The sequence below is a fragment of the Microtus pennsylvanicus genome, chromosome 1 (genome assembly GCF_037038515.1).
Source record: "Microtus pennsylvanicus isolate mMicPen1 chromosome 1, mMicPen1.hap1, whole genome shotgun sequence".
In the NCBI taxonomy this organism is placed as follows: Eukaryota; Metazoa; Chordata; class Mammalia; order Rodentia; family Cricetidae; genus Microtus; species Microtus pennsylvanicus.
Genome location: NC_134579.1, coordinates 61,072,889 through 61,084,959, shown reverse-complemented (window position 1 = coordinate 61,084,959; position 12,071 = coordinate 61,072,889). Strand labels below are relative to the sequence as shown.

General features: G+C 47.0%; 1 protein-coding gene across 1 annotated transcript; it reads left to right on the top strand.

Moving 5' to 3' along the window:
- The first annotated feature begins 1,354 nt into the window (after positions 1–1,354).
- LOC142846000 (mucin-13-like) lies at positions 1,355–9,521 on the top strand. The gene is made up of 5 exons (XM_075965764.1): positions 1,355–1,455; positions 2,044–2,081; positions 3,802–3,886; positions 7,223–7,463; positions 8,458–9,521. The coding sequence occupies exons 1-4, from the start codon at positions 1,412–1,414 to the stop codon at positions 7,461–7,463; spliced, it is 408 nt and encodes a 135-aa protein (XP_075821879.1). The 5' UTR covers positions 1,355–1,411; the 3' UTR covers positions 8,458–9,521.
- Positions 9,522–12,071: the final 2,550 nt, after the last annotated feature.

Below are 12,071 nucleotides of genomic sequence, written 5' to 3'. Positions count from 1 at the left end.
CAGATGAACCAAAGAATGCAGGCTTGTGGAGGCTCCCATTGTGGGCACTGTCATTTACGTTAGCTGACTCTATTCCCACAGCAATCATGTGAACAAGAATTATTAGTACCACAGGTGGAGGGAACTTGGACCAATCAAACATCAAATGACCTTGAATAGGGAGCGAGAGCGATGCAGTGAAGAGCTTTCATGGATTATATGGACGTGCTCAATGTGTTTTCATGCTATTTATGCCTCTCACAGAACAAACTCTGTGTGACTATTACGGTTGTGAACAAAATGAAGAAAAGTGCCAGGATCCTTTACAATGCAAGTGCCAATCTGGGATGTCAAGGCCGAACCCACTGGTTCCCTTTTGTATTACTGGTAAGTGTCCCAGCTGCTCCCCAGCAGTCTTCATACTCTCACTTTCATCGCTTCTCGGCCTTCTGGCTAAGATCAAGTGTATTAAGTGTCTGACTCTAGCTTTCCCTGCTCTCTCTTTCTTTCTTTCTTTCTCTCTCTCTCTCTCTCTCTCTCTCTCTCTCTCTCTCTCTCTCTCTCTTTCTTTCATTCTTTCCTTTTTCTTTTTTATTTTTTTCAAGACAGGGTTTGTCCGTGTAGCTTTGGAGCCTGTCCTGGAACTCACTCTGTAGACCAGGCTGGCCTCGAACTCACAGAGGTCCAGCTGCCTCTGCCTCCCAAATGCTGGAATTAAAGGCGTGTGCCACCATCGTATTTCCAAAGGCAAACATGATTGCTTGAGTTCCTGTATGTATTTTGACTTTAGACAAGAACCTGGGTTAAAAGCTGCCAAAATGGCCCATGATCAACTTCACAAGAGACACATTTACTTAGAAAAAGCAATGCACAAATTGTATGCTGTCACATGTTTTCATGGGGTTGAAGAGACTGTCTCTGGGCTGGTGAGATAGCTTCAACCAGCAAAGGCACTTGCTAAGCAAGCCTGAGTTTATTCCCTAAACTTGGGTAAAGGTGGAGGGAGAGAACTGACTCTGCCCATTAACTTGTCCTGTGACTTCACACATGTGCTGTGGAATAATAAGTCCTCTATCATACACACACATACACAAATTTTTAAAAAAAAATAATTTGTATTTATGTGCATTGGTGTTTTACCTGCACGTATGTCTGTGTGAGGGTGTCGGATCCCCTGGAACTGGAGTTACAGATAGTTGTGAACTACCATGTGGGTGCTGAGAATTGAACCCAAGTCCTCTGGAAGAGCAGCCAATGCTCTTAACTGCTGAACCATCTCCATCCTTGAGAAAAAAAATTTAAGAAGAGATTCTTTCTGAAAATGACCTAGAAATCACTCTGTTTTAAAGCTCGAGCGTGTCCTGGGTCCTGCAGTGCAGCAGACAAGAAGCAATGCCTAAGGAAGGATAACGGAGCACTGGAGTGTGTGTGCATGCCGGGCTACCAGAGGTCCACCGATGATGGCAAGTGTGAACCGTAAGAAACCACTCCATCTTTGTCTCGTCACAGCATAGCGAGGCTAGAACTTGCAGCACATATGAAGGTTTAGCATCAGCTGGTGAGCTGGCATGGGTTGGCAGGTTCAGCGTATCACTGTGCCATCATCATCCAAGAGTTTTGGAGCAGGCTGCATCTCCAGGAACCACCATAGGTAGGACCTACCATACAGTTGTGAGAAACGTGTTAGGTGCCCGCTGTGAGATGAGGAAACCAAGATGAACATGAGTGACAGGCTCTTGCTCACCAGTCGCCCCTTGAGAGAGGCCATGCTACTCCATGCCTCTTGGGTTCAATTTCGCCTGAATTGCCAAGCCTTCCTGGAGTTCAGAGGAGCTCTGTTCAGTCTGTGGCAAATGAAACCATATTGGATTGAGCACACCTCACCATACTAGAACCACGTGGAATATTCTCTTGGAAAAGTGGTAGCATGAAGAAGATAACAGAAAGAGCAAGGAGGACAGAATGAAAGGCAGACAGGAAGGGAGAAATAGAAATTGGGGTGGGAACTCCAGCCTACTCTCCACAAGGGTTTTAATGTGACTCCCTGTTGTGACTGTGTTCCAGGTGTCCCTTTGGCTATAGTGGCCAGGACTGCAAAGACCGTAAGTATAGATACCCTAAGTTATTAAACATCCAAGAAACACATGTGGACTACATCCAGAGTCCTCCCCACTCCGCCAGTCTTCCGTCATGCACTGAGAGAGAAACTCAGCTTGGAGTTTGTCTCCTGGGTCCTGCCTCCCATACCCACCCTTAGGTGATGGGCAGCAATAGTTCTGCTGTTGGAAACAACAGAACTCAGACCCATGGGTGAGCTGGTGCCTCTGGACCCCCTCCAGACCGGAGAAGGGTCATTATATCCTTAGTCATCATACTCAATTTCTGTATTATAGATGGTGCTTCCAAAAATGGTGGGTATTGGTGAGCATTTAGAAAGCAGGCATTTAAGTGCTCTGGTTGGTCTTATTAAATCTTATTATTCATTCATTGGTTTGTTTATTTGTTTCTTTTAAAAAAGGAAACACATCTTTATATTATTAAACAGGTGCAGCAAAACAAATGTAACATACCTTTTCAGAGTTAAAGTGATATCCCCCAGCATAAACAAATGTAACACATTTATTTGTTTTGGAATCAGGGTTTTACTGTATAATCCTGGCTGACCTAGAACTGGCTATGTAGACCTAGGTTGGCTTCAAACTCACGGAGATCCTCCTGCCTCTGCCTCTCAGGTGCTGGGATTAAAGGTGTGTGCCACCACCACCTGCCATGAATGAGTTTTCTAGCGTTTGTCAGGTTAAGTGTTTGGAACTGGTGTGAGCGTTATGTTCACAGGGTATTCTTATATTCCAAGAGTCCATAGCAGCCAGGCAGAGTGTTGAACGTCTGTAATCTCAGTACTCGGGATGCCGAGGCAGGAGAACCCATCCTGGGTTACATACCGGAAGGTCTATAGCACAAGTCTGAGGTAGAAGAGTGTAGGCATTAACAGTCTCCCCCTTCATAAGATATTCACTACCTGCCTCCTCTACTAATGACATGTTTAACCCTGACAGAGGGCAGGCAATGGCAGGAGAGATGGAGAGGGAGTGTAGACCGCAGTGAGGTCCTTAATCCCACATAGCCCAGGAAGACCTGGCTGCCAACAGCGCCTTTTGTATTTGGGATTTCATAGCTGGCAAGGCTGCATGTAATGGTTGTGAGTTGTACACCACCTAATGGTAGGGCATAGTAAGTGCATGAGGACAAGGAGAGGGTGGCAACAGAGATGGGCACCTGCCTCTCTGAAGGGCTGGGAGACAGGAACCTGATGGAGCTCACACTGAGATCCTGGAAACATGAGTCCCTGTGCAGTAGACAGCAGAACCTGACTGTTGGAGGCCTCTGTTCCAGTTTCATTTCTGTTGCTGAGACAAACACCCTGACCAAAAGCATTATAAGAGAGAAAAGCTGTGTCTGGAATTACCTGTGTAATTCCAGGTTACAGTCTATTATTTTGGGGAAACCAAGGCAGGAACTCAAAGCATTGCAGTCTACAGCCAAGAGCAAAAGGAGAATGAGCACATGGATCCTTGTTTGCTGCTCTCTTGCTCCCAGCTAGCTTCATTCTCTCCTACTGTTCAGGATGGCCCGCCTTGGGAATGATGCTTCCCACAGTGGACTGGGTCTTCCTGTATCAGTCAAGACCCCTCTGCCCCAGGCATACCACATAGGCTAACCCCGTTTAGATAATGCCTCATTAAGACTCTCTTCCCAGCGTAGGTTGTGCCAAGTTGACAGTTAAAGCTAACGAGGACATCGTTTTTGTCTGTTCCCTTTCAGCATTCCAGCTGATCCTCACCATTGTGGGCACCATCGCCGGAGCCCTCATTCTCATCCTGCTGATTGCATTTATCGTCTCAGTGAGGTACGTGTGTGTGTGTGTGTGTGTGTGTGTGTGTCTGTGTGTGTCTGTGTGTAGATGCTGCTAGATAAGCTGCTTTCCAAAACATACTCATGGATGGGGAAGAGCAAACAAACAAGGCGGGCTCTCTCCCACAATTGAATGTTTTTTTCTTATTTAAATTATTTTCTTTTTTAAAAGATTTATGTTATTTTTATGTAAGTATGTGTAAGTATTTTATGTACACGTTTATTTATGTATGCTTGTATAAGTATGTGTGAATATAAGCACTCGAGGAATCCAGGAGAGAGTATCATATCCCCTAGAGCTACCCAACCTGGTGTTGGGACCTGAACTCGGGTCCTCTCCAAGAACAGTATGTGTTCTTATCCATTGAACATCACTCTTCCTCAATTTTACCTTTTTAAGTGATAATATATATATATATATGTCCTTTATGTTTTAATTTTTTTTTTTTTTTTTGGATTTTCGAGACAGGGTTTCTCCGTAGCTTTTGGTTCCTGTCCTGAAACAAGCTCTTGTAGACCAGGCTGGCCTCGAACTCACAGAGATCCACCTGCCTCTGCCTCCCGAGTGCTGGGATTAAAGGCGTGCACCACCACCGCCCGGCTGTTTTAAATTTTTTGTTCTGTTTTATTTTTGCTTCACACTAATCAAACCCAGAAATCAGTTTTCTGTGGCATTAATCACTGTTCACGAGGGCCAAGTGTGGTGGTGCACCCCTTTAATCTGAGCACTTGAGAGACAGAGGCAGGCGGATCTCTGTGAGTTCAAGGCCACTTTCCCTTAGCACCATTTAACTTGTTATGCATTGCTATACACGCCTGTACTCAATCCTTGGAAAGTGGAGTCAGGAGGATTAAGAGTTTAGGGCCAAACTCAACTACATAGCAACAGGTTTGAGGCCAGCCTTGACTACATGAGATCCTACCTCACCAAAACAAAATCCAGGAACGGGTCTGGGGCTCAGTTGGTAGAGTGTTTGCATAGGCTGCATGAAGTCCTGGATTTGACCTGTCATAGCACAAACCAGATGTGGTGGTGGCTCCCTGTCATTCCAGCTCAGCTGGTAGAGGCAGGAGACTACATAAGGAGTTTCAGGCCAGCCTGGGCTCTATGGGGCAGCCTCGAAACAAACATATATTTAATTCCATTGATGATGTCAAATATAACTTCCCCCCAAAGCATGCACCTGCCTAGTACTCTGCTGAATGACCCTCAGCAGGGTCCCAAGGCAACCTCTGCAGAAACCCCGGGTTTTAAAGTGGTCAGGTCATCTCAGCTTGGTGCCTTTGGTCTCATAAGGGAAGGGAAGTGAGGTCTCTTTAGCCATTCAGCAATTTCTAGCGATGCTGTCTCTCTTCCAGTAGCCAGGAAAAGGATGCTGCCACCCTCTTCCCATTGACATGTGCCCAGTGGGCTCCACATTGTGAGGCAGCTGCTTTCTCCCTAACATTTAGCTCAGATCTTATATTCTGGTAACACATTCTGGCCTTTTCCCGGTATAACTGTAGAGGATGGACAGATACCCAGTTCTTTTTGTTTTGTTTGTTTTTGTTTTTTGAGACAAGGTTTCTCTGTATAGCCCTGGCTGTCCTAGAACTTGCTCTATAGACCAAGCTGGCCTCCAACTCACAGAGATCTGCCTGCCTCTGCCTCCCAAGTGCTGGGATTAAAGGTGTGCACCACTGCTGTCTGAGATATTCAGTTCTTATTCTATTGTTGCCGTTTTCTTCCACTTTGATGTTAACCTTTCCCAGAGCAAAACTAGAATAAGCCACAGGGCCATCCCCACAATATCTAGCTTTCTCACTTCTAGGAAGAGAGGCAGAACATTCTTGGTTTTGTAGTAAGCCTATGTCCTCTTAAGGTAGTTGGCTGACTGTCCTGGCCCTTAGGAACCAAAGTTACTGTAGAATTGGGTGGCTTTGTGGCAGTTTTTGGTTTGTTTGTTTGCTTATCAAGACTTCTCCATCCTGCTGCAGATCTAAGCTCTTAGCTCATCCACAGTGTCAGGGTTCTTGGAATCATAAAATCTTTCCCCCCTGTGATCAGATCCTAGGGAAGAGGAGTTTTTGCTAGAGAGACTCTCAAAAGCAGGGTTCCCAGGGCAAACTGAGCTAGCTATCTGAGGCACCCAGTGAATGCCATCCCCAATGTGACTGAAGCACAGGTGGCCTAGGTCATAGATACACCTGTCCCTACTCTCTTGATCTGGGGAGTGGGACTATGGCCCGTGGACAGGAAGAAAAGCAGGTGTATAATCTAGGTGAGGTAGGACGATGGCCCTGTGAGCACAAACACTTACACTTGGCTTAGAATTCCCACACTAGAGGCCCCCCGAAGTGCCCCAACCAGTCCTATCATCCTGCCAAGCCTTCTTTCCTTTTCTCCTCATTGTACACGTGTGTGCAGTTTGTTCTATTTGTGTAAACACATATGTACTAGTGTAGGTACTATGCATGCTGGTGAACGTGTAGACCCAGGGTTGCTGTCAGGAGGCTTCCTCTGCCGTGAGCTCCTCCGCCAGCTGAGGCAGGGGGTTTTCTCTGCCGTGGGCTCCTCTGCTAGTGGAGGCAGGAGGCTTCCTCTGCTGTGGGCTCCTCCATTAGCTGAGGCAGGAAGCTTCCTCTGCATGGGGTTCTCCGCTAACTGAGGCAGGAGGTTCCCTCTGCTGTGGGCTCCTCCATTAGCTGAGGCAGGAAGCTTCCTCTGCATGGGGTCCTCCACTAACTGAGGCAGGAGATTCCCTCTGTTGTGGGCTTCTCCGCTAACTGAAGCAGGACCTCTCAGTTGCACTAGGGCTCACAGAAATGGTTACTCTGGCTAGCTAACTTATTCCAGAGATCTCTATCCCGAGTCCCCCCTTCCAAGTGCTAGAGAGACAGGCGGGCCTCCATGCATGCCCACCTGACATCTGTATGGACTCTAGGGATTCCATCTCAGGTCCCCACACTTCTGTGCCAAGTGCTTTGAAAGCAGAGCCATCTTCTCAGGCTTCATTTTCCTCTTCTAAGACCATGGTATGCTGAGCGCATCTCACTCACTGGATGTTTCTTTAGGTATTTATTCTGCTGGTGTCAGACATAAGTCGTGGTTTCTCTTTCACTTCTATGAGTTTCATAACCAATTGAAAAGCACACCGAATGCCAACGTGGGCCTGGGCGTGGTGGCACACCCTTTTGTCCCAACACTTGGGAGACACAGGCAGGCAGATCTCTGCGAATTCAAGGTCAGCCTGGTCTACATAATAAGTTCCAGGACTGTATGGGGGGGGGGGGATTGCTTCAAGAAACTTTGTTGCCATTCTTAAATCCTAATTCATTTTACTGATTGTAGTTCAAAAAACAAAAAGAAGAATGTGGAGGAACAGAAGTTGATTGATGAAGACTTTCAGAACGTACGAATGCAGCAGACCGGCTTCAGCAATTCCGGCTTCAGCAACTCCCACTTCAGCAACTCCGGCTTTAGCAACAACTCCGACTTCAGCAACTTCGGAGCTGGCAACAGCATCTTCCCCAAAGTCAAGACCCAAAATCCTTATGCAAACCAGCGAAGCATGCCTCGCCCCGACTACTAGGTGAGTGACGCCTCTGACTTTGCAGCATGTAATGCTTAGGCGGGGGAAGCTGAAGCAGAGCTGGAGAGGTGGCTCTTGGAGAGGACCTGCGCTCAGTTCCCAGCACCCCCCCACACAACTCTAGTTCCAGGGGATCCAATGACCTCTTCAATTTCTGCTAGTTCCAGGCAAGTACATGGTACACATACATAAATGCAAGCAAAACACTCATGCACATAAAAACCAAATCTGCTGGGAAGTGGTGGCACATGCCTTTAATCCCAGCACTCAGGAAGCAGAGGCAGGCTAGCCTGGACTACATGTGAGCTCCAGGCTAGCCCAACTGGGGCTACATATCAAGACCCTAGGACATAAAAACAAAACAAATGTGATGGGAAATACCAACAGCAGCAAAACCCAGCATGCTGGGAGCAGTGCACATGCCTGTATCCCAGCATTTGGGAGGCTGAAGCATGAGGACCATGTGTCTGAAGCCAGGTGACTTAGTTACTTCCATTGCCATGATAAGACACCATGGGCAAGACCAGCTATAAAAGAGATTACTAGAGGCTTGCAGTTTCGGAGGGTGAGTTCATGGCCATCGTGGTGAAGAGTGTGTTGGCAGGCAGGCATGACACTGGAGGAGCAGGAGAGCTCATATCCTTAGGAGACAGAGAGAGCTGACTGGGAATGGGAATGGGCTTTTGAATGAACCTGCCTCTAATGGCACTGCTCCTCCGCCGGGGCCACACCTCCTAATCCTTCCCAAACAGCCCCCTCCCCCAGAGGCCAAGCATTCACATGTGTGAGTCTATGGGGGCCATCCTCATTCAAACCACCACCTCAGGCTAGGCTAAATAGATCCTGCCTCAAAACAAACAGAAACACCCCAAAGACATAAGGGAGAAAGCCAGCAAAGACAAGGGTGTTAATTGCCAAATCTCAGTGTTCTCTTGTTGCAGTTTGGAAATCTTTTCTAAGCCTCAGCTCTCTTCTTCTCTCTCCTCCTGTATAGAATGAGAAGAATTTGGAGCCCTCCCTAGCCCAGCCCACACGAGCTGTGATTCTGAGTGTTTAGAGGACAAGAGAAGTGGGCAGAGACAAAAACCTGACCTCCAGGGTTCTGTCTACCCCATCTGTCAACCCCTCTGAGTGTGGACCTGTATGAAGAATGAAGCTCCCTGAAGACACCTATAAAATTAAACGCACATAGACACTATGAGTCTTGTTAAGTGTTGATTTTCTCCAGTTAGTACAAAATGCTAAGATGGTGATTGGTGTAGGGCTTTTCTTTCCTGGTGGGCCAAAAGCATTTCCAATCTAGAGGGAGCCCCCTCATAACCCGTCCCTGGGCAGTGCCGCTCCTGAGCTCCGGACTCTGGCCACCTGTGAATAGTCAGTGGCTTGTGGTAGGGCCTCACTCCAAGAACACAGGCACGAGACAGAAACATCTCCCAGCTTTCTCAGGAGGACTGCCAGCATCCAGCAACCTTCCAAGGAGAATGAGGAGGCTTGGATTAGCTCTGTCCTCCATGGGGACATTCAAGTCTTTCAGATGTTAGTTGGTAGGAGAAGCATGGAGGGAAACCATGAGCATTAGGTAGTAGAGGGAAGCCAAGGAAGCCATTCTGGAAGGGCAAGTGAGGAAGAAGGGAGCCAGTGGCACCTAGTCCCTTGGTGTCCCTCCTCAGACAGCAAATGGGCACTTCTCAGGGGCTGCCCTCCCCAAGACATAGATCCTGGGAAAGCCATAAAAACAGGAGTCCGTGTGAAGTCTGGAGCTGTATCAAATGCCCCAGGCATCCACTCTATGATGCAGTTTCCACGGGTACTTCACTGGGCCTCAGCCTGCTCCACGATGGAGGCTTAGCAGTGCCCACCAACACCCTTGCGCACACATACACACACGCACACACATGACAAATACACGCAGTAGTCTTTTTAAATGTTTTTAATTGTGTCCTGTGTCTATCTGATGTCTGGTCCTCTCAACTGGTACTTTTATTTGTTAATATTATTTGTTTTTGACTGTTCATTGTGAAAAGCAGTGATGCAATAAAGCATCTTTGGTACACGGTACTTTGGTACTTCTTTCTTGTTTTGGGAGCTTTGGGGGATACACACAGCAGCGAGCCTCATTTTATTTTGTTTCTGTTTTGAGATAGGTCTCATATATCCCAGGCTGGCTTCAAACGTTCTACATAGCAGAAGATAATCTGAAATTTCTGACCTTCCTGCCTCCAGCTCTCTAGTGCTAGGATTACGGGTGTGTGCCACCATGCCTGGTTTATGTGGTGGATAGGGATCATACCAGAGCTTCACGCATGCCAGACAACCCCTTAGCAACCAAGCTAGCCTTAGTCCCTAGCATATGTCTTATTTCATTTTTTAAGGATCTGTTTTATTCTGAAGTGTGTGTGTGTATGTGTAGGTAGGTATAGATAGCCATGGAGGCCAGAGGCTTTATATCCTCCAGAGTTAGAGTTAAGACAGACGAGAACTGTCTGAGATGCTGAGAACTCAACTCAGATCCTCTGCAAGAGCAGTAAGTACTCTGAACTGCACAGTCATCTCTCTAGCTCTCCTCCCCTCTCATTTTAAACAGATTATGTGGCATGTCACCCACACGCTACTGACATTTACTGCCTTCTTTAGGGGTTTTGGATCACCCACAACATTTTAACATGTCATAGATCATGTTGGCTGCTATCCCCCAAACACAACTCCATGACAAGTAGCCAGGTGGGACTCGTACCACTCCTGGTCCAGGGATGGGCCCAGGCTAATCAGTGAAGTCCCATTCTTCTGCCACTGGAGTGGACTTACGCAGAATACCTATGTAATATATTGAAAATCACCACGTGCTATTTCAGTTTGTTGAAAGTCCATTCTGGGAGCAAAAGAATCTCTTTTGTCCCAGACTCAGAATGTTTCTTTAAAAGTATTTTCCCAAACTCTCTATCCCGTGACTGGTGAGATGATGTGGCTGATGAAGACCCCTGCTGCCAATCCTGACAATCCGGCTTGGATCCCTGGGACCCACATGGTGAGAAGAGAGAACCAACTCCCACAAGTTCTCTATCCTTCACACTCAGAAGGCAGAGGCAGGTGGGTCTCTGAGTTCAAGGTTAGCCTGGTCTACAGAGAGCGTTCCAAGACAGCCTAGGCTATACAATAAAATTCGGTCTCAAAATAAAACAAAACAGAACAAAAAAAAAACAAATAGATATACTTTTCTGTCCTGAGTCCCCAATTCTGGAACATGAGAAAGGAAAATAGATAATGATGTTAAAAGATGTTGTGTCCTTGAGAACAGCTAGAGGGTAAACCATTTTCCATAGAGGTTACTCTTGTTTATTCCATGGTGTAAAAATGCCCGTGGAGGAAAGAGAAAGCTGGAAGCCCATCCATGGAGAAAAAGCTCAGTCAGGAACTCCAGCTGGTTGCCTCAACCTCTGGTGTGGGAGGTCCTTCTGTCTATGTGTTGCTTTTATTGGTTAATGAATAAAGAAACAACTGACTTGGCCTATAGCAAGGTAGAAGGAAGGCAGAGTCAGGGAGAAGGAATGGAGCTGCCTGAGACAGATGCTGGGAACTTTAGCCGGTAAGCCACAGCCACATGCGATACACAGATTAATAGAAGTGGGTTAAATTAATATGTAAGAGTTAGCCGATAAGAAGTTCAAGCTAATGGGCCAAGCAGTGATTTAAATAATATGGTTTTTATGTGATTATTTCGGGGCTAAGCAGTCGGGAACCAACAAGCGCCCGTAATGCAACAAACCTCCCTAATTGACTTCTAGCTGGATGTTGTAAGTCATTGATTTGATGTGTGAACTTAAGTTCCAGGAGGAGGGGGAGGGAGAGAGAGGCAGAGGATAACTGTAAAGACAATTTTTTAAAGACTCACGTTGGGAAGAATCCTGTGACAGAGGGGTCTGGGTGCTCTATGAGTCACGGGAGGTTGTGAGCTACCTGATATAGGTGCTGAGAACCCAGATCCCGAGCCCAGAGGAGCAGCACAGGCGTTTAACTTCTAGCCCATCTCTCCAGCTCCCACAAAGCACATTTGTTAACTACTAGAGTCCATGTAGAGAAAGTCCGCGAAAACTGACTGGCTAGTGCAATCAATCACCAATGTTGGTCTAAGTGCAGGATCTACCTTCAGTCAGCCCACCATTGCGATTTGCCATCCCAGACTTCACGTGGGGCACACAACCTCTCTAGTTCACGGGCAGCTTCAGCTTTAGTAAGCTTTGAGCATGGTCCCTAAACTGTTCCATCTGTTCGCCTCTGACTCACAACGTGCCAGCTCCCAGCATTTCTCAAGCACCTGAGTCGACAAGTTTTCTGGGCTTCCTGGGCCGTTCTTCAGAGACTTGCTGTTGTGGTATGAATACAAATTGCATTCTGAAGACCAGAGGTAGTCACGCACACCTTTAACCCCAGCACTCGGGAGGCAGAGGCAGGCAGATTTCTGTGAGTTTCAGGTCAGCCCCAACACCATCTCAAAAACAAACAGGGTCTGTAGTCCAGGCTGACCCCAAACTTAATTTGTAATCAAAGATAACTGTGAACTTCTGGTTCTCCTCCCTTCTCCCAAGTGCTGGGATTGTAGGTGTACAGGAT